We start from the raw sequence: 27,981 nt of genomic DNA, 5'->3' as shown, positions 1-27,981 counted from the left end.
GTAGGATCTTGCCAGTAGTCTTTTGTTGTTCATTCTTTTAAGGACTCAGACTCATTCCAACCCACTCAAGCTCCTCGTCACTGTTAAGTGGTTTCAGTTCTTTCTGAAAGGGCAGTTCAATATTCGCTCTAAGTCTACTTTGTCTTGGCTTTGCTTAAAGTAAATGACTCATGCTTCACGAACTTTGAGAATGTGCTAGGAGCATGAGCTGAAAGCACTGGTTTTGTGTGGCACACAGATCATGTCTGTCTTACTGACTCATGGTGTTGGGCTAACCTGTGGCATTTGTGAAATGGGGTCAGAGCCTGTCACCATACATGGGTGTGAGTAAATAAACTGAAGCCCAAGTACCTGGGGCATGGCACCTCTTCCCATCTGAGGCACTGCCACACTGGTCTAGAGCAGGCACACTTTCCAAGCCTAAGATGTCATTCCCATCATGCCTCACCACTGCCAGCTGCCAGAATAGTTACATCTCAAGAGATGGTCATGCCTAACCAAAACCCCAGAAAGCTTGTTTAGGAAGCTTGTCGGGCTGTGGTGCAGAAAGTATGAGTGCAGTTTCCATGGTGACCCATAGTCTGTTTCTCTTTCAGTGTCCAACATGAGTCATACTCCAAATGTTTTGTTTGTTTGCCTTGGTAAGAGTGACTCAACATTTTAAAGATTCTAAGATGAAGCAATATCAAATATGGTCACACACAAAAAGCTTCCTTGGTGTGTGAGGAGGTCCAATCCTCCATGAAAACACACCTAAGCTTTCTCCAAGTCTCACCATACACAGAAATCTGTTACCCGGACCCTCTTAGCTGATTTAAGACCTGAAAGAAAATGTGCAGCCAAAGGCTTTTAGGTAAATGCTTTATTTCCTGTAGGTTCTATAAAAGGACTCTTTCCTGAGTAATACATACAGCAGCTTAGAAAATGTATCAGTACAGAGTAAATGTATCCAGAATTGAATACAATGTAGCCAAAAACTAATCTTATGAACATTTTCTTAATTCTCTATTTTTTAATTCTTATTTTTAGCTCTTTGTTCTAGTCTTCTGTCAGTGCAAAATCCCAAAAGTGCCTTGACAAGAGATGACCTGTATCCTCTGACAAAAGAGGGGCAGGCAGTACTGGAAACCTCACCCAGGAAGGCAGGTCTGAAAAGCAAATGCCCTGGGTCTGAAGGAGAGGAGAGCAAGCATTCCATGTGTAAACTGCACTAAAGAGGCTTAGGCTAGTGCGCCAATACCCATAATTTCCCCAGGGTCTTCTATTTAAAAAAACAAGAAATAAAGGACAAATAAGGCATGGTGGTATATGTCTGTAATCTCAGCCCGCAGTATAAGACAAGATTTTTGAATTTGAAGCCAGCCAGGGCAACAAATAAGACCCTCTAAAACAAACTCACATTTCCAAAGAGAGGAATACCAAGGTCCAGGAGTTAGAAGGCATCTTCCGGGAAAGTGTTCTAAACACCAAGTGGACTCTGGGCAGCTTACCAGCACCACCCTATATGGGGACCTGGCTGGGCTGCTGCACAACTTCCAACTGGCCTGTAGGCTCCAGGCCCAGCAGCTCTCTGCCTTCTCTGGCTTTACAGCTTCTCAAACGGGAAGAGATGGGAAGCCTCTGCCACCCGCCTCCTCCGAGTCATCTTCGTGTACTCAGGCTTCTGTTCTTCTTTAGCCTCTCGGTTCTGTGGCCAGGAAGCAGCCAGGACCCTGGCTGCTTCTGCTTGTGAACTGGTTCCTTCTTCTTCATCAGAAGAGAGTCCGCCTCCTGCATTTGCATGGGGAGCTGCTGGCTCACTCTGGAGTAAAGACAGCAGAAGGGCCACACTTAATGGTTAGCTGCATATAACTGACTTTAAAAGGGCCAGTAGAACCCAATCTTGAGCCTGCCGGAGCCTCTCGGAAGGCAAGAGGTGTGGGTGGTACTTTGGGAGCCCAGGCTGACTTGCTGGCCATCCCCAGCCTAGGAGCTCATCCAAGCAGGTACTTAAGTGAAAACTGCTGGTGGAAAGAAGATACCCAGGCAGGCAGCTCAAGCAAGTACAAGAGCAAACAGCTGCTGCTGTGCATGTCCCCTTACTCTGACACAGTGCATGGTATTTTCATCTGCTCAGTGCTTATTACCAACCTTCAGCACTAAGGGGCCTGAAGCGGTACACCTGGAGGCTGGCTGGGTTAGCTAGGGAGGGGTCCTGGATCGACAGACAGTAAGTCAGTAGTACATTTGTAGCCAAGAGCAAGGGAGAACAAGCCAGATGAAGAGGTTCCTAACCAGATTCAAGGGAACACATGACTAAAATGTCTTTGGCAGGCAAACAGGCAACAGGAAGGGAGATCATAAAGGGAAAGAACATTCAGAGCAAGGTCTCCTGGGTAGTACCCATCACTCGGCTGTTCTAAGTTCTGCCTGTACAGGGATAAAAGCCCTCCCCCTACCAGTACTGAGGACAGGTGCTGCAGGTGTGAAGAGTGTGCAGGCTGGAAGCTGGTCACAGTACCGAGTCCTGGAAGCCAAGGGGGGCAGACACAAAAGGCCCAACATACTTGAACTACCTATATGGAACTCTGCAGTAAACTAGTCCCAGTGTAAGTGTCTAGCTTAGGGTAACAGGACATAAGAGCAGGGCAGGGCAGGAGCAGCTAGCTGAGGTCAACAGGCAGGCTTCTTAATATAAAGTCACAGAATCTGGGCCACCGACTGAGTGGTAACCTTAGGAATCTGACCCCAGGCCCATAGCAAAATTTGTCTACAAAGGTCCCATGCTGACCTTGGCCCCGTAGCGGAGTTTCAGCCTCTCTCTGATGAGCAGTCCTCTGACCAGCAGCTTCCAGTTCCCCAGTGCCCGCTTTTCCTTCTTCTGCAGACAGAATGGAGGGAAGGTGAAGTAATGGCATCATCAGAAAAATATTAAGGTGCAGCCTGACAGTCTGACACCCACATCTGTGCAATTCAGGTTAGAAGGGTCTCTCTATCTGGGGAGACAGTGGTTAAAGCATTTGCTGCACAAGGGGGGGAATTCAGTACCTAGAACTCACATAATGCTGGGTGTGCATGGTAACCTGCCCATAATTCCAGCCTCAGAGAATGGAGACAGGATCCCCGAGCAAGCTGGCTAGCCATCAGTGAGAGAAACCCTGCTTCCGTCAATAAGGTAGGGGAATGACTGAGGATTCCAGATTAATATTCCTTGGGCCTCCACATGTGTGAGTGCCTCCCTTGTGCCCCATAAACATGCATATACATACATGCACACACACACCACATAAGAAAAAAGATAGGGAAATCCACCAGCAACAAGGTCTTTTGTGATCATCCCTGAATCTGGTCAGATTCAGTCAGGTCTAGAATCTGAGCCTTCCAAAACAGGGCCACAGTCCCGGGAACAGTGCAGGCAGGTAGGGGACAGGACAATGGACATGAAATGTGGGTGAGAGCTGTTTTACCCAGCACTCACCCCTAAGAGCTAACATATGGACCCTCCCACCTTCTTCCATGACACAGAGGGCTCCCAGCTGGAACATGCTACACTCCTCCAAGGCCCCGTTCACACGACTCACCTCTCTCTCCTTCTTTTCAATGATGGCCTGTTCATTCTCCCAAGCAGCCAGCAGCACATCTCTGAATTCCTCACAGACAATGTAGCCATCAGTTCTGTGGGAGCGTTAATACAGATGAGCTCCCTGAACTGGACACCTACCCAGTCCCTCCTCCTCCCTTATTCAGAAGCCAGTGGCCCTTTCTGAGTAGGTGAGGTCCCATTGGAAATATCTGGCCAGCCAGAGACAGATGCCAGCCATGCAGGAGTCAGGCTTATGGGAACCTGTACCTCTTCCTCCACAGACCTGTCTGAGTGCTAGAGAGTTCCCAACCCTAGTCCCCACTTCACCCAGGAGGACTCAGGAACCAAGGACACTGCTCATGACATGGTCCCCAGCCAGTGAGTAGCACTAGGGGGCTGTGCTTCTGTTTAGCAGTACCCGGACACTCACTGCACTGGGTCCACTGCTTCTATTTAGAAGCTGGGACTCATCAGGGAATAAAACTGACATTAATCTGGAAAGTGCGCGCCATCAGCCTCAGCCTCCCCAACTACCACCAAAGGCCCCTCACGCACACTGGATGGCAGTAGCCTCCATGGAAATCAAAGCCAGTGACGGCCTGCACACAGTCGATGCCCAGCTTGCGGGCCACACGGTGCAGGTTGGGTAGGTTCATCTGGACACAGCCGACAGGCATCATGCTGGGCAGGAAGAGATACACATTTCCAAACTCATTCCGAGGCACCTGCAGAGATGGACATGCCAGAGAGTAGCTGGATGGAAAACAGGGTAGCCTACACTGACCCCCACCCCCACCCCAGAGCTGCCCTTACCTTCCCATCTACAGCTACAGGAGGTTGATACTCTTCTGTCTGCCAGTGACCATAGAGGCCCAAGTCACTGTGGTCATGCAGCTGGGGCTCCGAAAGCCGGGCTCTCCGGGCACGGTTGGAGAAGCCTTTCACCATCTACTCCAGAGCAAACAGCCTGGTTAAGAAATGCTTCCTGCTCTAGGACTCAGCCCACACCAGGCACTGAGAGCTGTGAATCTGACACAGATGGGCCTTCACTAGCCAGCTCACACAGGGTACTACATGGTCCTCTCTTTTAGTGGGGGAGGTGAAACAGAATTTTGCTCTGTAGCCCAGGCTGGTCTCTAACTCCTGATCTTGCCTCAGCCTGAGTCTGAGATCACAAGGGTACCCTCATGCCTGACCTCCATGCTTTAGATAACCACTAATCTCAATGAGCCCAAGCGCTGCAGCCCACACGCCGTTCTGTGCCCAAAGCCACAGCTCATGAAGGCTTTTAAGTTCTGTCCTAAGTTCTGCCTCCCATTACAATGAGAAAGAGGCTTTGGAGATGATGTGACTTACTTAAGGTACCATGGATAGGTGAGGAGAGAGCCAGGACTTATTCCTGGTAACTCTCCAACTCTCTGTAGAGTGGATCAATCACTTCCCACCAGATTCACCCGTGGAAAGCAGGGCCTGGTCTGCACCACAAGAGCACAGATGCATAGCAGCCAAGACCTAGATTTTTCCTGAGTAGCCAAGGGGTGGAGAGGGAGGAGTGGCAAACAGAGATTGCTAACACTGACAGGACCACACAGGCGACAGGCTGATTGGCGCCTGGGCACATGGGCTGCTCTGGTGCAGGGGTCAGGTCAGCAAAGGCTGCTGGTAAAGAGCTACATGTGACCTCTCTTACCCTTGTCACTCTTCCTTTTAAAGACTTTTGGAACATCACTCTTAAGATGAAGAACCCACCTAAGGGATTGAGGCTTGGTATGGTCCAAACTAATGTGTAATCCTCTAGGCATAGACCTCTCAGCTACCCCTGTGGAACTTGGCTGACTTCTGCTTTCTCTGGTTAGGTTTTTATTGTAACTTGACACAACCTAGAGTCACCTGGGAAGAGGGAGCCTCAACCGTATTTTTTATTTTTATTTTTTTCTGTGCACCAGATCTCATTACAGATGGTTGTGGACCACCATGTGGTTGCTGGGAATTGAACTCAGGGCCTCGGGAAGAGCAACCAGTGCTCTTAACTGTTCAGCCATCTCTCCAGCCCAAGCCTTAACTTTAGAATTACCCTGATCAGTTAACCTTGCCTTCGGCCATCTGAAAGAGACTATCGTGAGAGGGCCCAGCCTACTGTTGGTGACACCACACCTGGGCAGGTTCATAAGAAAACTAGCTGAACAAGCAAGCAAGCCAGCATTGTTCCTCCTTGGTTCCGGCCTTGAATTCCCTTGATGAAGGACCATGACATGGAAGTGTAGGCCAAAGAAGCCCTTTCCTCCTCCAACTTGGTCACGGTGGTTACCACAAAAAACACACTAGGCCACTGTCCATCCAGCAGATAGTCAAGTTGCTGAGCATCTCTTACATATCATGACAGTGTTCACGAGCACTCGGGGAAGAGGCAGTACTGCTGACAGAGCTCAGGTGGAGGGAGATGTAAGGAATACAGGGTAGAATGGGAGCAGCCACAGAGAAGCCAAGACATAAGTGGGACAGGGAAATGCTGACGGGAACACAGCTGGAGAGAAGGGCATTCATGGCCCCAGGACAAAGAGAAGAGCTGCATCTGGGGTGCCAAATGTGGTCTGGAAAGGAGACAGGTACTACAGCATTAGTCATGGTCATGTGAGGTCACTGGCTGAAGTGATGGGCAGCTAGGGCCAGTTCCCCACACAGGGCACCGTGATCTGGAAAGAGCCACAGAACTAATACAGAGAATGCACCTGACCTAGAAAGGAGGCTGTGATGGAGATCAGAACAAAGGAGAAATCTGGAGTCATTCAGGAAGTGTTACATGACCAATCACAGATCTAAACTGAGATACTGAAAGCCAAACACGGAATTACAAATAGGGACTAAATAAAATTTATTTTATTGACTTAATTTTATTATAGTTTAAATAATTTAATAAATCATTTTACATAATAAACTATAAATTTACTAATAATTTATTAATTTATGAAATGGCTACTAAAAATTATAAAGGTGTGACTCAACTATACTCCCGGGACAGCATTAGTCTAAGATGGAGAAGGTCTAGGGCAGATCCCAGCGGCCTCTGGGTCCAGCAGGCAACTACAGGAACTCAAGCCACCTCTGGCAGCAGCCACTATTGAAACCTGCCACCCCTTCCCACCAGCTGAGGGCCCCATCACCAGCTCCACAGTTACAGCCGCACTAGGGCTCTGCCTCCATCTGAACAGTAAGTGGGTGTGTAAGGACCACTGTGCTCTGCTAGTGTGACTGAGCCAATGCCCAGAGAAACATCTCTAACACCTTGCTGAGTTCACAGCTCTCACAGGCAACTGACCTAAAGATGTCAGAGTCAGAGGCAAGAGCTGAGACCAGGGCCTGTGAGTCCTGCTGAGCCTAGCATGTTACTAACTGCAAAGCCTACTGGGAAACTCTAACCTTCTCATCTGTAAAACTTACATTAGAGTATTGATTCCCAGGGTCACTGAAACGCAACAGCAAATGCTTGGTGAACTGTTGTGCAGGGCAGCCAGGCTAATAGGTTTCTCTATAAAGCAGAGCTTGAACCTCAGAATAACCCGGCAACCCAGCTCTAACCTGCTGGCCTTTGAGCTTATAGCATGAGTCTCCAAGCTACTTCTGGCCTACATTTCTTATTTGGAAAATGTATTTTCTATATATGCCTTATTAATAAACAATTTAAATGTTTATCTGCTCAAACCCTGCTGGAGGCAAAGGACAGGCTATTTCGTTCATCTGGACATGCGCCAGCAGCACTTCCTCACTGCCTCTCTTCCCAGTTCTGTGCCAGCAAAATCTCTATGCAGAGATTTCACTGTTACCTTATAGGGCACTTCTCCAAGCCGCACCACTCTTGCTTGCTTCAGCCATGTGTCCCTGGAGTGCAAGGTATGCACGCAATCCCTAAGGAAGACAGACAAAGGGAGGACTCAGTGCACACTAGGGATGCAGGACCTCTGGGTCTCACCTGAGCCTGTATGTAGCAGATGTTAATTCTTCTCCCAGACTTTACCCCACAACTGGAGTAGGCCCTGCTCCTTGCCCTTCCTGCACCACAGTGCAGAAGGTCTCACCTTTGGACTGCCCGTGCCCATGTGACCCTAACACAGCTGGAACTTTCTTTCCAAAGCTTTGTATCGAGCTCTGGCCGCCCCTTTCCCAGGACTGCCATCCAGGGCCTATGGTCTAAACTGTCTCTGACCTGTGGGGTGAGGTGAAATCCGCATAAGCAAGTGTCAGCACTCAAAATACAGCCCCTGTTGAGGGTCTGACCATGCCTCAACAACATGGGGACATGTGACTGTTCACAAGTTGTGGTAAACTCAGTAGAAAACTATGGGAAACTGAAGAAGTGGAGGAAGACATATATACCAAATGATTCAGGCCTGTAATGACAGGCAAAGTTGCTCTTGTTTCACTGTTTCTGAACTCAGAGCTATACCACAGGTCTACAATTCTTTCAGTAAAGCTTGACACTCCCAGGCCAGGCCCTCTTCAATAGACATGCCTCTTCATCTCGAACCTCTTCAGCTCACACCCCTAACCTGTTTGAGGATGGGGCAAGCAGGGGCATCAGGTTTCCAGACATCAGGAACCTGTTCCATAGCCTGTACTTTGTTCATTTGCTTTCTACTGCTACTTACCAAACCTGCACACAGTAGAGCTTACACAGCACAGCATTGGGTTCAACAGAATGTCAGTAGGCCCACATCAGTGCCCTTACACGTTCCTGAGCCCCAGCAGCTCATCCATCCGCCAGGATAACCAGCTCATCCCCTCTACCTCAAAGGTTCTCTGTGAGGACAGAGACTCCACCCTGCACTCCCACTGGAGCCAGATCATCTTTGACTACCCAAAGGACTTCAAACAGGAGCAGACAAGGCAGCAGTCAGAGAGGATGATGGGTAGGCACCTCTCAGAAACTCTTAAGAAATAGCCAAGAAGTGCACAGCACTCAGAATGAATGCCAACTTCCAACCATTTCACTCTCTTTGGAATGGCTGCCAGCTACTTCTGGTGAGGACGTGAGTGACTGGCACCACTGTGCACTGCTGAGGGAAAGGTGAATAGTGTGGCCACTGAGGGAACAGTTCAGGCCCCCCTCCCCCATTTCTGTAGTACGCCAAGCATGGACTCAACTAACACACAAAGCAACATCACTCCCAACAGCCAAAGGAGAGGCTGGAGCATCCACTGACACAAGTAAACAAACCGTGGCCTCTCAGGCAGGAAATACAGTTTTAAGGAAGGAGGGGCTGGCATGACTCAAAGGTAAAAGTAAAGGTCTGGTGTGACTCCCCAACACGGCTTGAAGCAGGACCTGCTGTTCCCCATCAGAGGCCTCACCCTCCTGCTAGGCCCCTACACTTCTCTTGTGTGTTTTCATTTACAGCAGCCCCCATGCTTTGGCCCTTACACGTCAATAACTTAAAAATCCCTTCTTTCACTTGCTTTCTACTGCTACTGCTCAAAACCTCTGCTTCTATTTTTTCTCCTCAGTTCTAAATATTGTATATTTGGTTTTTATTTACGGTACTTTTTGGTGCCTTCTTTTGCCTGAAATACACAGGCACACTTATTGTGGTCTGGCCACCGCCAGTATCCACTTCCCAACTTGTTTCCTAGGGACGGGCGGGGCACACCTGTGTGTTGGTCACTTGACTCCCGTTCTCTACTTTGGTGTGCATTAGATTCAAGGAGCAATTTTATAGTCTTGTATTTTAACTGTCCTGCATTTTCATCATTTTTCCCACAGCTCTTTGCCCTTAGTCTTTGAATACATGTATGATTGTGAGCTCTCTTCTCTTCACAGTACACACATACAACGGTTCGCCCCTGAGGATGCTGTTAACAGCCAAAGCTATGGTGATTTGCACCAGCATCAGAAAGACACCTGTCTCCAATCCTTCAACATCCTAAGCCTTAGCAGACTCAGCCCACATTATTAAAGATCTTCATGGCAGAGAGTACCAATTTTTCTATTGTAAGGTACTCGGCCAACAGGAAGAAAAAAGGATGTTTCATGCACCTGGAATAGACAGCTTCTCCACGACAATATCCAAGGACGGCAGCTGTCTCTGGGTAGATAGCCTGGAATTTTAAGAGGTGGCGCTTCAGGGCATACAGAGGGTGGTTCTTGTATGTGGTGATGGAGGTGGGCAAAGGCTGGTCCAGGTGCTTTGCCTGAAACTGCAAAGGACAAACAGACAATGGTGAGCATGCACCTAGACCAGGGAGGGGTTATGAGTGGGCTGCTATACATGGACCTGTTCTGACAACAGACTGTGGAGCCCAGACCAATCAGCAACTGCGTGACAGTGCCAGTCACTGTGGCCATGAGGTGTGCTGAGGAAAACCAGGAAGTACTAGTAACTGTGATAAGCACCTACATCAGAAAGGCATCTGTCTCCAATCTTCAATATCCTAAGCCTTAACAGGCCAGGCCCACATTACTAAAGATCTTCATGGGAGACAACACTGACTTTTCTACTACTGTAAGGCCTGACCTCAATTACACTGCCATCTTATAACAAAAGCAGGCTTGACAGGCTTAAGCCACCACACTACAGCTTTTCTGAGATCCACACGTCTTGTTCTTCAGTGAGAATTCTGAGTTATCAGTAGAAATCCCACTGCTATGAAGCAAATCCTGTTTCCTAAAGCTGACTTAACCTTCTCTTGGCATCCCTTCAAAACACCAAGAGGCTCCTACACACTGTTGGTTTTGTTATTGTTTTATGTTTTTTTACCAATTTGACACAAACCTAGACATATCTGGGAAGAGAGATCTCAACTGGGGACCTGCCATCAAACTGGCCTATGGACATATTTGTGGGACATTTTCTTGATTGCTGATTGATGTAGGAGGCCCAGCCCACTGTGGGCAGTGCCATCCCGTAGCAGGTGATCTTGAGGGTATAAAGGTAGCTGAATGTGAGCGTGGAGACCAAGTCAGTAAGCATCTTTCCTCATGTTCTTCTCTGCTTCTGCTTGAGTTCCTGCCCTCAAGGATGAACTGTGATGGGAATGTGTAAATAGCAAAGTATGCATTTCTATGGCTTATATAAATATATTCAGAAATACAAAATGAAAACCACACTAAAATATACATACTCCTGGGCATAGCCATGTGCAGAAAAAGATAAAGTTTGATCCCTGCCCAGCATTGAGTCTGTGCAGCCAGTGTCTTACCTCTTGGTCTTCCTTCTTCTCCCTCTCTGTAACTGGGCTCCGATAGGGTCTCAAGGTCTCAGACCACCATTCGGCGTCAACCCGGCATTTGCGGGTTGCCGTCATCCAGGCTGGGTCATATCTCTGAGTCACATCTCTGACCCAGTTATCACTGTCAATGCCTACAACATAGGTCATGGGTTTGGTGGCATATTTGTAACAGGCCACAGGCTGGCCCACCACACCATGCACACAGTCCACACACACCCACTTTGCCTGCTGCTCACAGAACACTTCCAGCCACTGGTCTACACCAGCAACTTTCCTATCTTCTGTCTCTTCACCACCATGGGAAACCTTTCCTCTTTTACAGCCTGAAGAGCTTGAAGATGCCACTGGAAAGCCTGGCTCACACTGGCTTCCACTCTGGGTCTTGGAGGCATTCTTAGACACAGCCTTTGTCCTCCGCGGGGCTGAGGCCCTCTTCTGCTTGCGAGGGCCAGGCTCAGGATCCTCATCCGAGGAGTGCTGGCCCTCCCCACTGGACAGTTCAAAGTCAGAGCCGCTGCCTGCCATATCGCTCTCACTCTCCTCTTTGTAAGACACCTTGGCAGCCACACGCCGCTTCCGGCCATGCGGACGGCTCTGGATTTCCTGCTCGGCCTCCTCTCCCTCGCTGCGGAAGGGCTTCTTCTGCTGCCTGCTGCCCGCAGTGGCTGTGCCTCTCTTTCCTCTGGCATTTGTCTTGCCACTGCTCTCAGACAAGGTTTCTTCCTCTTTGATTCTTTTGCTGGTTGTGGGTTTGTTGTGGCTTTTTGGAATGTTACTAGAAGGTTCTGAGGAGCTTCCAGCACCTTCCAAAGATGTCTTCTTGGAAGATTTCTTCCCCTGAAACAGTAAGAAATGTTGGCACACCTGAGAATGGTGCTATGTGCCTGTAATTCTAGCACTTCTGAGGGAGAGGCACGACGGTCAGGAGTCCAAGGTCACCGCCAGCTACAATGAGTCCGAGGCAAAAACCTGGGCTCCATGAGACTTTCTCTAACAGAGTGGAGAAGAGGGGGGAGGGGAAGGATATATTAATTTTGCTGTTCTCTGTCTTATTTGTTCCATGAGTACAGCTATGGCTAAATTATGATAATCAATCTCCATTATTGCCAGGCGTGAGATGACATGCGGCCCCAGTGAGGCAGCACTGACCTCCTTCCTCACGTATTTAAACATGTCGAGTCCTTTATCCATCACACCTCCACGATGCTCATGAGGATAGGTGACTTCCTACCTGGTTCACGGGCTAGAAACAATAGCTCGGAAGCAGCCTCTCTCACATGACTGCATCCTGAGCTCAGGGTGTCCATCTCTTCTAGTGCAGAGGATGTGCAAAGCAGGCTCAAGGAGCTCAGGCTGTGTGAACACTAACTACTCTTAAAAATACGACACTGTTGGGCTGAAAGAGAGTTCAGTGGGTAAAGGCACCTGCTGCCAAGCCTGACAACCTGAGTTCAAGCCTGGGACTCACACCATGGAAGAGTCCTCTGATCTCCACAAGTGCCATGATAAGCACACTCAAATGTAAGATAAATAAATAAAACATGGCCGATTTCTTCACTCTTCTCCAGTGGCAACTCTGTCTCTCCAGATGCCCCAAGGACCTCACCTTTGTCAACGCTGACTTCAGTGGAATGGGCTGCAGAGACAAGACCAGCCGGGTGAGCAGCCGCAGAGCCCGAAGAATCAGAAGGAATATCTACAATACGACGGATGATAAGAGAAACATGTTAACTGAACAGTGTGAGGAAGCTAATCCAATGTGCTCTGCTGCTCAGTCGGGAGAGCATAAAAACCACCCCAGGCCAGGACGCCAGCCCTCAGGACACTGATGTAGTTGACACTGCAGAGACTCAGCTCACAGGGAAGGATCCTAAGAAGAATTACATATAACATAATATAATATAATGTAATATAATATAATATAATATAATTAATATATCACTTGCATACTTGTTAACACTAATCACTGACTATGGGTTGTCATGGTCTCTTCCTGCCTATCCACTTTTTGATTGCCCTGTAGACAAGTGTTATATGTGCAATAAAAAAGGTAATGACCAATGACTCACTGTAATTAAAATTTGCAAGAAGTGTGGATAAAAGAGTATACTGTGGGACACACTGGACACACTACAGCTTGATAACATGATTTTTTTTCTTTTTCCTTTTGCAGGGGAGGTTGCAAGGGTGGAGGGCAAGTAGGAAGGGATGGAAGATGAGTGGGACTGGGGGGCAGGACGTGAAATTCACAAAGAATCAATAAAAAGTTAAAACAAACAAAAGCAATGTGTTACACAGCCGTCATGTGGTACAGGTGCACACCCCCAATCCCAGCACCCAGGAGGCTGAGGCAGAAGTCATGATTCTGGCCCATCTTCAGTTACATAAGGGGGGGGGGGGCTGAAGGAAGCAGCTCAATGGTAGCATGCCTACCACTCTCAAGTCCCTGGCTCTAATCCCTGGCAGCTCCCTACAAAACTGTGAAGATCACCAAAGACAAAAATAACAGGAAACCATCACAGTCTGGAGGAAACAAAGGGACTCAACAATTGAGTGCAGCGTGGTGTCTTAGACAGACAGAGGCAGGGCAGAACTGTCTGAGGAAGGACTTTACAACTCTGTGCAGGTAAAGCCATGAATGTTTTGTGGGCTTGGAACATGACAATATTGAAGGTAATACAAAGGACAGAGGTCTGGCTGGTGATGTTTCAGAGGGAAGTTTAAAGAATATCAGGGCTGTTATTTTGAATTAAGATCCTGTGGTTCTGGTCAGCTGGGGCTGAAGAATCAGCTGTGATTACAAGAGACCAGAACTACTAACGTGAAACCTTTACTTTGCTGGCACAAGTGATGCTGGTTATCTGGAGCTAAGAAATTGGCAACGATTGAGAAGAAACCAGCATCTGGGGCACAATCTGCAAGTGTGTCCTCAGGGTGAGCACATACAAGCTGTGCTTCACAAATGGTCAAGGTTGTACTCTTTTGGCAACCAAACCTGGTCATGAAAAGCCACTCAACTGGTACTGGTTTTGAAGGCAGGCAGGGGTCACAGAGAGCAGCTGAGGCTTGGCTCTGTGAGAGGCCAGGAGAGGCATTGGTGGAGGTGTAACCTCAGTCACATTGAAGGGCTAGGACTGAAGAGGTCATGCAAAGAGCTTCAGGCTGGGCTGTGAGAGGCCATTGGTGAAAGTGTAGCCCAGCCACAGCAGAGACCCTGCATTGTAGAGATGCCAGTACCATGGGACAGCCATCCAGTCCCAAAGATAAACTGTGTGTGCAGAGGGCAGAACTGGAGAAAGGACTCAAGCCTGTTGAAGGAGCCCAGAAGATCAAGGGTGATTCCAGATAACTGGACACCAAGTTACTTATACTGTTGGAGTTAGGTTCTGCTTGGTTCAGACTGTGTTAGGAACCCATAGCCAAAAGACTTTAAACTTCTAAAAGAGATTTTGGACTTTTGGAGATGTTGGCTATTTTAAAGAGACTGAAATTTTAATGTACTTGAATTTGTAAAAGAATGTTGGACTTCAAAGTTATTTATGTTTTTAATGAGATCTTAAGGGTGAATTAAAAAGGTTTGGCTCAATAATGTGTTTGTGTATCAAGGTGACAAGGGGTCAGTTGTGTGGCTAGTCTTAAGTCAATTTGACACAAACTAGAGTCATCTGAATGGAAGGAACCTCAACTGAGAAAATACCTCCATAAGCCACACATTAGGCAGTGCTCAGGAATCCCTCGAAAGAGCAGAGGAAAGATTGTAGAAGCCAGAGTGATCAAAGATACCACAAGAGTACGCCCCACAGAATACACTAACCAGGGCTCATAGGGGCTCAGAGAGACTGAACATGGACAGTCAGGGTCTGACCTAGGCCCTCTGCACGTTACAGTTGTGTAGCTCAGTGTTCTTCTGGAACTCCTAACAGTGGGAGTGGGGCTGCCTCTGACTCTTGCCTGCTTTTAGGACCCTTTTCGACCTACTGGGTTGCCTTATCCACCCTTAATTGTGCCTAGTCTCACTGTAACTTATTAAGCCATGTTTGGCTGATATCCCTAGGAGGTCTGCCCTTTTCTCAAGAGTAACATAGAAAGAGGAAGGAGAAACTATGTTGGGGATGTAATATATGAGAGTTAAAAAAAAAAAAAAGTTATCTTAAAAAAAGAAAGATATTGCTGTAAAGCGTTTTCTTAATTAGCGATCAATGTAGGAAGATCCAGCCCATTGTAGGTGGTACTATCCCTGGACTAATAGTCTCAGGTTCTATAAGAAAGCAGGCTGAGCAAGTCATGAGGCGCAAACCAGTAAGCAGCATCCCTCCATGGCCTCGGCATCAGTTCCTGCCCATTTTGAGTTCCTATTCTAACTTCATATCCTGATCAACAGCAATATGGAAGTGTAAGCCAAGTGACTGTTTCCTCACCAAGTTGCGTTTAGTCACGGTGTTTTGTCGCAGCAAAACTAAGCCCTGACTAAGACAGCAGGCACCTTCCAAGATGACATGGTATTTCATTCCCATTAATGAGCAGTGTCACCAGAGCAACCACTTACATGGACCAACTCTTCATTGTCCCTCGCAGAGTAAATGGCAATCCTCCTTTCCAAGGTCGTCTGCAGGCTATCCTGCTCACTGACTGAAAGGTCAGCATTGACAGTGAAGGTTCCAATGAACCTGGAGAGAGAGCAGGTCCTCCTCTACACAACAGTCAGGATGAAGGAGAAGTTCTAGTCTTTTACAGCCAAGAAAGCCAACAGGAAGTAACTCTTAAGACCTGCCTGCCTACATTGGCTTTTCTCAGCCCAGCTAGCTAATGCTGACCCAACTCAGCTGGCACTCTTTGGGCACCCTTTCCACTGCCCACCCCAGGGAAGCACCCTGTTTCCTGCACTTCTCTGACCCAGAACTTCTCTTACCAGCCTGAGTATGTGGTGCATATAGGACTCGAGCCAACCAAGGCTCTCTTTTAGGCCTAGGACCATCCTGGTGTGTCTCGCCTCAATGTCATGGCCCTTCCTGATGCCAACTGATCACTTCAGGAGAGGTCTATAGAACTGCCCTGAGCCAGCCCAAGAGAAACCCAGTCCTATAAGTCAGTGCTGGAGGACAGTGGGCGGCCTTACCACTTTACAAGGTTGGAAAGGTAGTAGACATCCCTGTCTTCGAGTGGCACCTTGGTAAAGCGAATTGGGATGATGGAGAGGCCAATGGCCAGCAGATCTGGCTGCTGGCATATGCTATTGCGATAGAAGCCACTGGCCAGCAGGCACAGCAGGTGAACCTACAGAGCAGGGAGGAAGAAGCCAGAATTGAGGGAAAGCAGAGGATGGCACAGACAGTGCTGCCAAGTTCAGATGGACAGGAAGCATCGCTGTGCCTCCACACACAGCCAAGTACAAAGTACAAAGGGGCATCAGCCATATTCCAAGACTTTGTCTCACTCTCCTCTCCACATACTCACTCCCTCAAGGGATCCGTTAGTTCCAATAAGAACACCTCCTCTCTGCACCTCCCTTTCAAACTGCAGGATTTCCAAAGGAGGTGTCACTTCGCCTGGGTCTGCTGGAGTGAGGCCAGCAGGGAAAGGGAGTGGGAGACACAGGCTGCTCAGGGCACCAGCTGGAGGCCAAGCACAAACTCCCTGACAGTTCTCCCATCCTGCTCATCTGAGCCCACCCTGCTCTGCTGGCCACCCGGCCACCCCACAGAACTCCTGTCCCCACCCTCAACGCCACCCTTCACCGACCTACTCCAACAATAGTAAGGCTGTGCACTCTCTCTCATCTCCAGAGAGCTTTCTACCTCATTCCCTCGGCACATCTGCCTTCTCCACACCCCAGAGAAAGGAGCTCCGTTTAGGCACCGCCTGTAAGGCCGGCCATGAGGACGGGACCTAACTTCATGCAGGCTGCCTGTCCCATCTGGCTGTCTCTTCATGGCCCTACCAGCCTTCACCTTGTGCATGTTCTCCTGCACTTCTTTATTGAAACGCTTCATCATTCTCCGCAGGTATGTCTCAAACTCCATCTTTATCTTCTCACTGAAACAAGAGATTGAAGCAGGAAACCACAACTCCTCACCATGACGTGAACGTCACTCCCCCGGGTTCCTACACAAGACTGTGCTACTCAGCCAAGTCAACAAGCTCCTTCTCTGTAGTGAGAGTGACATCTAAGTGTGTTGTTGACATAGGCATGGCCATACCAAGGGTCCCACAGCCTCAGACTCATGGAAAATGGCAGAACCTCCCCTTCTCCATGAGACTAAAAGAAATGGGAAAGGCTTCACTTTCCTCAGGGGTTCAAGTATGGATGCTAATAGTGTAAGCAGAAAATGTCCAGCATAGCACTGCACCACACCTACAGCCTCCTTGCTCTACACCATGATTACAGCCTGGAGACTTCCCTTGATCCAGGTGTACACCATAAACCCTCCCCCCTTATTTATCTCTTGTAATAGCCCTGCCTCCCTAATCTCCTCTATACAGTAAACACACTGAGCTTCTGGAGGGTTGAGGTTTCTCTGTCCAAGATCACCTGGCAGCCTTTTGTCCACATGGCTGTCTTTTCCTCATCCCCTCTTGCCCCAGTCTGGTCCGTCCCTGAAGCCATGGTGGATGCAGCACTTCTCATCAGCAAACCTGCGAGCAGGTCTCTGTGCAGCCCCCAGATGCAGCAGTTCCCATCTATAAACCTGCTTTTGGGGGCTGGAGAAATGGCTTAGCGGTTAAGAGCACTGACTGCTCTTCCAAAGATCCCGAGTTCAATTCCCAGCAACCACATGGTGGCTCACAGCCATCTGTAATGGGATCGGATGCCCTCTTCTGGTATGTCTGAAGACGGCAATAGCGTACTCATAAAAGAACAAATAAATCTTTAAGAAAAAAGAAAAGAAAACCTGCTCTTGGACACTGTGCAATACATCTACCAACCCCTCCCAGCATGCCATGCCTCACCCACAGGCCTCAAATTCCCCTCCTTCAGAATCTTATCTACTGACTTCCTCCTCAAACCTTTAATAATGCTAAATTAAAGAAGACATTTACATGGCTATTCTGCAAAATCTTTCAAAAACCCAAGGCCCATCAACCTACAGGAAAACCTCACATTTCCTCCCGGCCCATGGAAGTGAACCTCATTAGCAAGCTTGTTTGCTGTAGGAAGGCTACAGTGGAACTAGGCACCCTGGGAAGACTGGGTGCTCTTGCCACAGTGGGCACCATCTCAAGTCTTGCATGCATAGTAGGCAAAGCGTGAGTGCCAGGTCAGCCAATGGGAATTCAGGTCTTGGATCCTCCACTCACTGGCTAAGTGGCTCCTGGACTGTCACATGTGCTCTTTGAGCCTCTCATTTATAATCCTGCTCCAAGAGTCAGGGAATAAAAGATGACCAAGCTGCTCAGTCCTGGTCATGCACCTCCATCTCCCACCCAGCCAGGACACCCAGGTGTTTCAGTCCTACTGCAAATCCAGGCCGTCCCCTGTGGCTCCAGACCACTGCGACATGCAACGGCTTTCCTGATATATCTGCTGCCTATTTTCAGGACAGGAGGCAGAAGCAGGGCCAGCCTACCTTCTTTTCCGTGCCTTCACCTGCTCTGGTGTTTCAATTTCTATCTCTACGGTCTTCACAGGCAGGTCAGACCGTGAGGTGGCAGAATTTTCTCCCAGGCTCAGCACAGGCTCAGTAAGTTCTAGCAACAGTAATTTTAAAGGTTAATAATAATAATTGGGGCTGGAGAGATGGCTCAGTGGTTGAGCCCTGAAATAGAGGACCTGGGTTCAGTTTCTTGCATTCACATGGTGAATCACAGCCATCTATCTGTAACTCCAGTCCCAGAGGATTCAACACCCTCTTCTGGCCTCCAGGGGTATCAGGCACACGATACTGACATACATGTAGGCAAAACACTTATACACATGTTAAAGTCAACAATAATGATAGTTAATATATGGAACAAAATCAGGGTTCTGCTAGGGAGACAAAATCAGGAAATAATTAATACCAACCCCTAATATACTATGTAATATTATATATTAATAAAAAATAGGCAAGGAAGCCCGAGACTCCTGATTGTTTATCTGACAAAACGACATATTCTAAAAAGCAAGAGGCCACGACTTTTCAAAGCAGGCATTGCTGTTTAAAGCCAAAGAGGAAAAAGACAGTGCCTAGTACAGTGGCACACATCTGTAATCCCAGCACTCAGCAGTGAGAACAGAGGTCTTACGTCCAGGGCAGCCTGAGCTACATATCAAGTTCAATAAGAGAGCTTACCTAAAAACACCACCCAAGGCCTGGAGGCTGGCAAGACTGTACACAACCTGAGGACCTGACTTTGGGGCTGGATCCCACAAGGTGACAGAAAACAATTCTTGAGAGTTGTCCTTTGATCAAACACACATCATACACATAGACATACACATAAAACACATACATTTACACATATATACAAACATATAGTAGACACACACACACACACACACACACACACACACACACACACACACACTTTTTAGTCGTAGTTCTGTGGCAGAGCACCCTCCCAGTATTCTTAAGGCTATAGTCCTCTGTACAAGTAATTAATAAAGGTAGTACATGGTGGGGCTTTAGATTAAGGGGGGGGGCATAAAGACTTTTTTTTTAAAAAAACAACTGAGGGTTATTTTTCATGTTTGGGGTGTGATAAGGCTGCTTTTTCAGATAAGACATTGCTACCTCCTTAGTAAAGGCTTCAAAAGTCAAGCTTTGGTGATACAGAGAAACAAACATTCAATATAAAGGACCAGGTATCCAGACTACTCTCATTTCTTGGTAGATTTGAACCTTGTCAAAATAAAAGGCTGGGGAAGCATGCCCCACAGAAGGAACCAGGTAAATATCATGCCCATGTGACTGAGGCTCAGGCCTACAACACTTGCAGACTCCCTCCCCAAATCCTCAGCCTGACTAGGTACAACTCTGTTATATTTGATTTGCAGAATGCTGGCAGTGAAGAAACCTGCCTCAGGCAAGCAAAGACTCACTCTACAGCTATGTGGGATGGCACTGGGCCAGAGTTAGGGCTACAGCTCTTCCAGGTGTGCTCTTCCTCCGCTGCTTCTGTCCAGTCCCTACTATAACTCTATCTCAAGATAGTCTCTGTCACAAAGAAATACAAGACTGCAACATGGGAGTTGGCTCTAAACAGCAAACAGAGAAGGAAAGTTGAGAAAAGGACACGGGCACTTCACCTTCTACTTCCTCCCAGTCATCCTCGCTGTCATCTTCATCATCATCTTCACCAGTGCCTTGGTCCACCACCTCTCTTGTTGGATGTTTCTTTGGCTTCTTGCAGTCACCCGGTGAGTCCCTGTATAGGGATCCAAGACACAGCAGGCCCACTCACATATCTTAGTGTCACACTGTGGCTAAACAGGACCTACAGGACCTTCTCCTGTTGACTACTGCAATCACATCCATGAAAATGATGGACAGCTGCCTCTCAAAGTCCCAGGATGTGAGGTAGAAAGAGCTCCAGTGTAAGGTTGCCCTGGATACTAAGCAAGACAAACCCAGAACCTATTTATTCATAATCCTTGAGGAAAACAAATAAAACAAAACAAAAAATAAAACAAAGCAAAACAAAGCACTTGCTGTGCCTTGAAAAGGTGACAGCAAAATTAAAGCAGTCGCCTGGTCCCAGGAAGTCTTGGAGAGCTGAGGTAGCTGGGCACACTAGCCTGGAGCTGGAGGCCAAGGAGAAGAAAGGCTCACACCAGCAGAGCCAGAGCTGCCTGCCTGTGAACCAACTCAGAGAATGTAGCCCAAGGGCACTGAAGTTGGCACACCTCAAATGGGGCAAGTAAGGTGAATGACACAAGAACCTGTACCCAGGTTCAGGCTGGGTGGCTGCTGGTAGAGGAAACCCAGCAGATAGACAGCTGGGTGCTGTGAGATGTAAGGTAAGCCGCTGCCAGCATGTCCCCACATTTCTACAGCTTCATATATAAACCCTAAATCCTGTCTACAGTTCTGGGTTACTTTGGGCCTCAAACATTATCAAGAAAAAACAGCCAAGATTTTAGCACAAACATTTAGGACTATCTCAATCTTGGGCTCTAATAAAGCTCCAAAAACTCCTGCTTTTGTTTTTGTTTGCTACTTACAACCAGGAAGCAAAGGAACCATGGTGGAGAAAGAGGCTGCTTCCCCTGGCCCACTACTGCCCTCTGCTGGGCTGCCCTCCCATTTCTCTATTCACTTACCCTCCAGCTTGCTTAGGCTAGGTGATGAACTAGTCATCTTCACTGTCCCTCATACTGAAATAAGAATATTCACCTGCTACAAAGGCAAATTACAGGCCCAACCCTACACGATCATGAATGAAGGTCCTGTGAACATGAATGAAGCTCACAGTTGTAGTTGAGACCCAAGAGGTGTGATCACCCTAGAGGGTGGCAAAACCTGAGTACATTGTATTGTCATATATAACTATCATTCAGGTGGACATATCACACTTAGCAGCAGCAGGAAACAGGAGCAAAAAGACCTAGAATTTGTTAAAACAAACAACTAGAGCTGATGGCTTCAGACATGAATCAGAAAGTACTCCAGATGGAGGGAGAACAGGGAAGGGGGAGGCACTGAAGGTGGAGTTTGGCTCAGAGAACAGTGCTCACTTACAACATAGGAGGCCTTTGGTTTGATCTGCTAAACTATTAGAAAACAAAAACATAAAACTAAGAAGGGCAGCAGGGGACAAGAATGTGCCCAGCGAACGTTCAAAGTCCAGCTGGGCATGAGTTACCAGTGCCAAATTTCCAGTTGGCAGGAAGCTTCCTGCCTCTCTTGAGTATCTGTGAAGTTGAAAGAACACCAGACCAAGAGTCAGGAATCCTGAATTCTGCTCCTGAGGGTGTTTCTAACTGTGTAACCATGAATAAATCACTATTTGTGAGCTGCCACTGAACTCATCAGAAGACAGGCCTACAGCTCCTGCTGGCCTGGCTTTGTCTAGAAATGTTTAAAGGCCCTCCTTCCCACATCCCCTTAGAGAGCAAGGAGTCACTTCCATTATCCCCGCTCCTCTGAGCAACCCACTGGGCTGCATGCCTGGGCATCTCACCGGAAATCATCTCTGTTGCTGAATGCTTCCTCCTTCAGAGGCTTGAGATTCTTAGATTTAGCAGTGGCTTTGGCCACTTTCTTTTTTGCTGCACCATTTGTGGGGTCCCCTGGATCACTGCAGTCTCTTTTCCTCTTTCCTTGGGAAACTTTCGGGAGGAAGCACTTCCTTGGGGGTTTCTGTTTCTCATCTTCAAAGTCATCTAGGTAAGAACACAGGGCAAGATGTGAGGGGCAGCTGGGAAGGTGGAGGCAGTGTGACTGTGGGCAAGTGTCGGGAAAAGGCTCATAATCTCACAACCATGGCTGTCACCCATCACCTGTTCACCAGCCTGTGTCTAGGCAGCACCCAAAACTCAGCCTTCCACATGACGCCTTCTCTATGTTTACAGTGAAAATTACAGACCAAACGCAAAGCCTTGATCTGTATGGTAGGGAAACACTATCATCCAGCTACACCACCAGATCACTCCCTTTTCTTACTGTACTTCTAAAACTGAAACCACCCTCTGACTAAAACTCAAAATTCCAACCTTAAAGGAAAATGCTTGAATCCACACATCAACACCGTATCCATCACCTGCCAGTCAAGGCCTATGAAAATCTCAGGTGAGATGCTTCTGGTTCACAAACCTCTTTGCACCTTACTCTTACTATTGTGTTTCTGCCATATTTTAGAACAAACTCTGCTCAAAGGACACTGCCAATCTAACCTAGATGGTGTTTGTAAGCCAACAGTCTCGGCAGGCTCCAGAGTCGGAAGAGAGCTGTGAATGTTTCTCAGCTACTTGGCATCAATTCCAGTGCTCAGATGCCAAAGGGTTTTCAATTTTTTGAAACATCTGCATCAATTTTACAGGGGCAAATTATCAATAAACCCAAAGGAGAAACTCTGCTTCAGCTGACTTTGGGAAGATAGATTAGCTTTAAGACTCCACAAAGGGCAGGGTGATGGTGGAATACTGCCTTTAATCCCAGGGAAGCAGAGGCAGGTAGATCACTGTGAGTTCGAGGCCAGCCTGGTCTACAGAGTGAGTTCCAGACAGCCAGGGCTACACAGAGAAACTCTTGTCTCGAAAATGGGGTTGAGGTGTGTTGCAGTAAAAATATAAAGAGGTAACCTTTTATCCAGCGCTAGTGCCAGCACCAGCAGGGCCACATGGCACTGTGGGGTATCTTAGCAGCTTCACACAGCCCCCAAGCATCTCAGATCCCAGCTTCCTTTGACCCAGGTGGTCTGTACCGTCCACCCTGGCTGCTTTTGATCCGGTGGTCCAAGACCGCCCCAGTGTGTTGTTTTCACTCACTTTCCTTTGGCAGGTTGTTGTCAAGCCTTGCACACACACATCCCAACTCTGGGGTGGGCTTTGTGTGTCCCAGCACTACACCCTCTTTTGAACTCCATTAAGTCGCCACATCAAAGAACACACCAAAATACTCTGATCCAATTGGTATGATATAATTTGCACACCCAGATAAGTCAAATCATCCTGTGCAACTCCATCCCTTATGAACTATTCATAACAACCTTTATCCACATAGAGAACCATCTACATCTGCTTCCTGGTTGTTCCTCCTTCAACCCCCGGCTTTCTCCTTCTTTCCTGCCTTACCAAAACTTTATCCCCACCACACTCTCTACTGTCTAATCATATATCACCTTTACATCAACCTACAGGAGTGGGGGTAGACTCCAAAAGGGAGTGCTGAATTATCAATCAACCCATTCCTGTCATTCACTGTTTGTCCTGCTGACTCTTTGGTATGTATTTATATTCTCAAGAAATATATTTTTATTTGTGGGGGAGGCAAAGAATCTTCGGCTAGATCTAAATGAAACAGTAATTTAATTAAACTAAAGTTCACATTAGACAAACATTTGTTTTTAGGCTAGGTAAATCACTAATTCTTGTCTTTTTTTTCCCTTAAATTTCAAAGACAGGGTCTAGAACTTGTGATTCTCCTGCTTCAGCAATTTTCATGTTTTAAACACTTAGATACAACAGCAACTAAAACACTGAGAAAATAGTTACTAGGCACTAGCAAACTTGTCATTTGGAAGGCACAGAGTTTGGTTCTGTGTTTGAAAAGGTAGAGGATGTAATAGAAAAGCATTATATTATGCTTATTATCCTTAGGGTTTCTATTGCTGCGACAAAGCACTATGACCAGAACACCATGGGGAGAAAGGGGTTGATTTGCCCTACACTTCCACAGCACTGTCCATCACTGAAGGAAGCTAGGACAAGAGTCTGGAGGCAGGAGCTAAGGCAAAAGCCGTGGAGGGATACTGTTCACTGGATTGCTCCCCAGGTTTTGCTCGGTCCTGTAGAAGTCAGAACCGCTGCCCCAGGGATAACCACACCCATAATGGGCTGGGCCCTCCCACATCAATCACTAATTAAGAAAATGCCTTACAGGTCTGCCCACAACTGGATCATATGGAGACACTTGATTGAGGTTCCCTCCTCTCCCATGATCTTAGCTTGTGTCAATTTGATATAAAGCTATCCAGCACACTTATAGTATCAATTTTCTCCCAAACTCTGAATATCCAGAGGAGCATGGTGGTATCTACCTGTGAGTCAAGCACTAGGAGAAAGAGATCCTGTCTCAAAAAATAAACTATTCCAAGCCAAACCAAACAACCCTGAACAGCTTGCCAAAAAATGATTAAATCACTCTATAAAATATAACCTTTTGTTGTTATTAAGGTAGAGTCTCACTATGTAGCCCCAACAGGCCTGGAACTCACTATAGAGACCAGCCTAGCCTTGAATTCACAGAGATCCACCTGCCTCTGCCTTCTCAGTGCTGGGATTAAGGTGCACCACCATGCCTGACTTAATTAAATCATTATTAAAATAAAGAAAAATTAAATGATATGATGTTCAACATGAAGTGTTGTTTTTGCTGAGTTTGGAAGACACATAGCAAGGAGCTTGACCGTCACTCCGCAGCGGTAATCTCTAGATGAGAGAAACAGGTGGCTTTTCAGTATCCTTTGCTGTTTATTTTTTGCAGGACACGAAGGGATAAGGAAGCCTCTCAAACAATCTCCAGATTAGTTTCCAAACTTGAGAGCTACCTCACATACCTAACCAGTCTCCTTGAGCTCAGTGTCATCTCAATAGTTCAAGAATTACCGCTGTGGCTTGCTCATCCAGCTACTGAGACTTGAGGGCAAGTACAAGTACCTCTTCCCAAGACACTTAGGATGAATCCAAATTCCTTGGCATGATCTCCAGGCTGAGGTGCCTGCCCTTCGGTCATCTCAATTCCCACTACTCACCTCTTCATACTGAGACTAGCCACGAGTCTTTAAGCATTCGGTTTTCTTTGCATAGAAATACTTACCCACCCTGCCCCCATGCCGCTGACCTTTTTAATAAAGAGCTCAAAATTACACATAGTAACTGGTTACAGAACCTGGGCACTGAGAGCCTCTTCCCCATACCAGTGGCAGTCTGATTAGAGCAACCAGATTTACTCATCACCACGTGAATTTGCTTTTCTTTCTCTCCTTTTAAAGGCTTGTCATGTTCACCTGACTTGCCTCTCCAAAGAGTATCAGCATCCTAATAGCAGGAACTTTGCCTGCTTCATTTACTAGTACATTCCCAGTACTTTAGACAGTGGCTGGAAATCACCAAATAACTAACGAATTTCCCAATGAAGACAACAGAGGAAAAAAACGTATGAAGAGGATCAGCCCGCTCAGCAACAAGGTGAGTGATGATGCTCTTTGCTGCCAACTACCAAAAGGTGCCAAGCCTCATCTTCATTTGCCTGCACAAGGGTCTCTTCCAATCTGCTGTGTAGACGCTGCCTAACTGGTGGACACCTCATAGCAGATACTCAAGAAACCAATGAGTAAATGAGTAAGTGAAAGTGTCTTCAGTGTGGAGGAAGCCAACTTCTCTCAAATTTAGCAAATCTTAGCATCTCTTAGTGGATGATGAATTTATGATCTATATGTGATCAGATTCCAGTGTAGTAGGAGCCACAGGGTGGGTGGGGTGAGGGTCACTAAACTAGTCAAGTTTTCTATCATCTAGTTACTAACTATCTTTTCTCTAGCAGCACTATACACATTTAAAAATGCTTTTGCAGGGCAAAAGAGATGGCTCAGCAGTTAAGAGCACTTGCTACCTTTTCAAGAGAACCCAGGTTCAATTCCCAGCACACATACTCCCAAATCCAGTTCCGGGGGATCCAACACCCTCATCCAGCCACTGCAGACGTGGCTCACACACACATGGTGCACAGACATGCACGCAGGCAAACACCCATACCCACAAAATAAAAAATAATAAAGTGGAATGTTTTTACAGGGATGGAAACAAGAGGAAGAACAAAACAGGATATTGAAGAAAATGAGACTTGTGTTTATGAAGGGTCCATTTTCCTCAGGCAACCGGATAAGAAGATCACTGAAGGATGAGAGTTTGGCAGGGTAGTAACCGGGATTCTGTGGTAGTGGGTTCCCAGGAACGACTACCTTAAAATGATCATGGAATGTCTTAGACCTGAAGCAGAGAAGAAATTAGCCCCAGCAAGAACCATGAAGAAACCAAAGAAGCACCAAAAGCCACGCCTCCAGATAAATAAACAGCAAATTTAAAGATGCTCACTAAGAACCAGGCATGGTGGCATCTGAAATCCCTGTGATCAGGAGGGTTAGACAGGAAGATCGGCTTCTAGGCCAGCCTGCTGTTTAAATAAACAAAACAAAACAAAATCAAAATAAGAATATCTGAAGTGGAAAGATCCAGATTTCTAGGCCAGCCTGCTGTTTAAAATAAACAGGAAGAAATCAAAATAAGGATATCTGGAAAGGAGACAGAGTAGAATTGTAACAGCCTCTAAATCCTGTGGGAAACAAGTTAAGTGAGGTAGATGCTATACTTGGAGAGCATACATCTAAGGAGGTTTTAAGACAGAGGCATGAGGTTCTGTTGTTTTACATCCATTTGGCTGCTAGATATGAGGCAGATAGATGGGAGGAAGCCAAAAGAGAAGCAACGTGAAGTTCACTTTCCTAACTAAAACACGATATGGACAAGATCTCCAGCTATAAAATTAAGAGAAGTAGATACAGATTTCAGTGGTTCAGAAGCTGAATTGGACTTGCTGCTGAACTGTCACTTGAGAAAAGGTGTGTTTTAAAAATAGTGATTAATGAAATGGAACAACTGAGGGGTGGATTTGTTTAAGGGGAAATATGGAACTTTTGCTTTGTTCAAGATCTAGGTAAGAAGCTCATTCCAGACAGGGTGTAGTGGCGTATACCAGTTAATCCCAATACTTGGGAGGCACAGACAGGTGGATCTGAGTTTGGGGACATCCTGGTCTACAAAGCAAGTTCCAGGATAGCGAGGGCTACACAGAGAAACACTGTTTAGTAAAACAAAGCAACAGCAACAACAACAAAAGGCGCATCCTAAACCCGGAGCTGGAGTGACACTGGATGGCAGTCAGGAACTTGGAGAGAGATACCTCACTACAGGGTCTCCCTCAGTCCCGGTTTTGATGTATCCTGAGACACCAGGCAACTGCGAAGCTTTCTGCTACTCGGCCTTTAACACTTGCCAAGAGAATGAACTTGGCTCTAAGGTTAAAGGAGGGGTTAAGATTTCAGAGGCGCTCAGGGGCAGGAGGGAGGGAGCATCCGGCCCTAAAGACTTTGCCGCAGACTCAGATCCGCTCCGCCGCCCACCCCAGCCTCTGCCACCGTCGCCGGTGATGCCGCAGACTCGGCTTCTCACCCGCATCGCTCTCCACAGGCTGGGCTGATTTGTTGTCCTCGGCTTCCTGGCCGCGCTTACGCCGCTTTCCGCCTACAGTGCGCTTTCGGGCCATGCTAGCCAGAGGCTTTTCCCGGGAAAACAGCTCTGGACCGCCGCAGGTCTCCGCGTGCCCGCTCCGCCCCGAGGCGGGTCATGCCTGGCCGCGCCCCCAGTCCCTGGGTAGGACCACGCCCTCTAAAGAAGCCCCGCCCCCACGCGAACTACAAGGGCGCGAAGGGACAAAAATAATGTAGTTCGCCTTCCAGTGCGTGGTGGCTTAACGTTTCCTAGTGCCTGCTCTCGCGAGAGG

At 47.4% G+C, this 27,981-nt stretch overlaps 1 protein-coding gene across 1 annotated transcript; it reads right to left on the bottom strand.

Moving 5' to 3' along the window:
• Nucleotides 1–885: 885 nt before the first annotated feature.
• On the bottom strand, nt 886–27,781 carry XPC (XPC complex subunit, DNA damage recognition and repair factor). Its single transcript, XM_080914571.1, has 16 exons — nt 27,651–27,781; nt 21,884–22,085; nt 20,010–20,128; nt 18,349–18,469; nt 16,732–16,816; nt 15,900–16,057; nt 15,330–15,450; nt 12,390–12,479; nt 10,754–11,620; nt 9,591–9,751; nt 7,384–7,465; nt 4,376–4,510; nt 4,118–4,287; nt 3,561–3,654; nt 2,771–2,860; nt 886–1,801 (listed from the first exon to the last, which is right to left on the bottom strand). The coding sequence occupies exons 1-16, from the start codon at nt 27,742–27,744 to the stop codon at nt 1,586–1,588; spliced, it is 2,805 nt and encodes a 934-aa protein (XP_080770697.1). The 5' UTR covers nt 27,745–27,781; the 3' UTR covers nt 886–1,585.
• Between the last annotated feature and the right edge of the window lie 200 nt (nt 27,782–27,981).

This window comes from Micromys minutus (genome assembly GCF_963924665.1).
Source record: "Micromys minutus genome assembly, chromosome: 3".
NCBI classification, from domain to species: domain Eukaryota; kingdom Metazoa; phylum Chordata; class Mammalia; order Rodentia; family Muridae; genus Micromys; species Micromys minutus.
The sequence above is the reverse complement of the archived record's forward strand: the minus strand, read 5'-3'. Positions and strand labels throughout refer to the sequence as shown.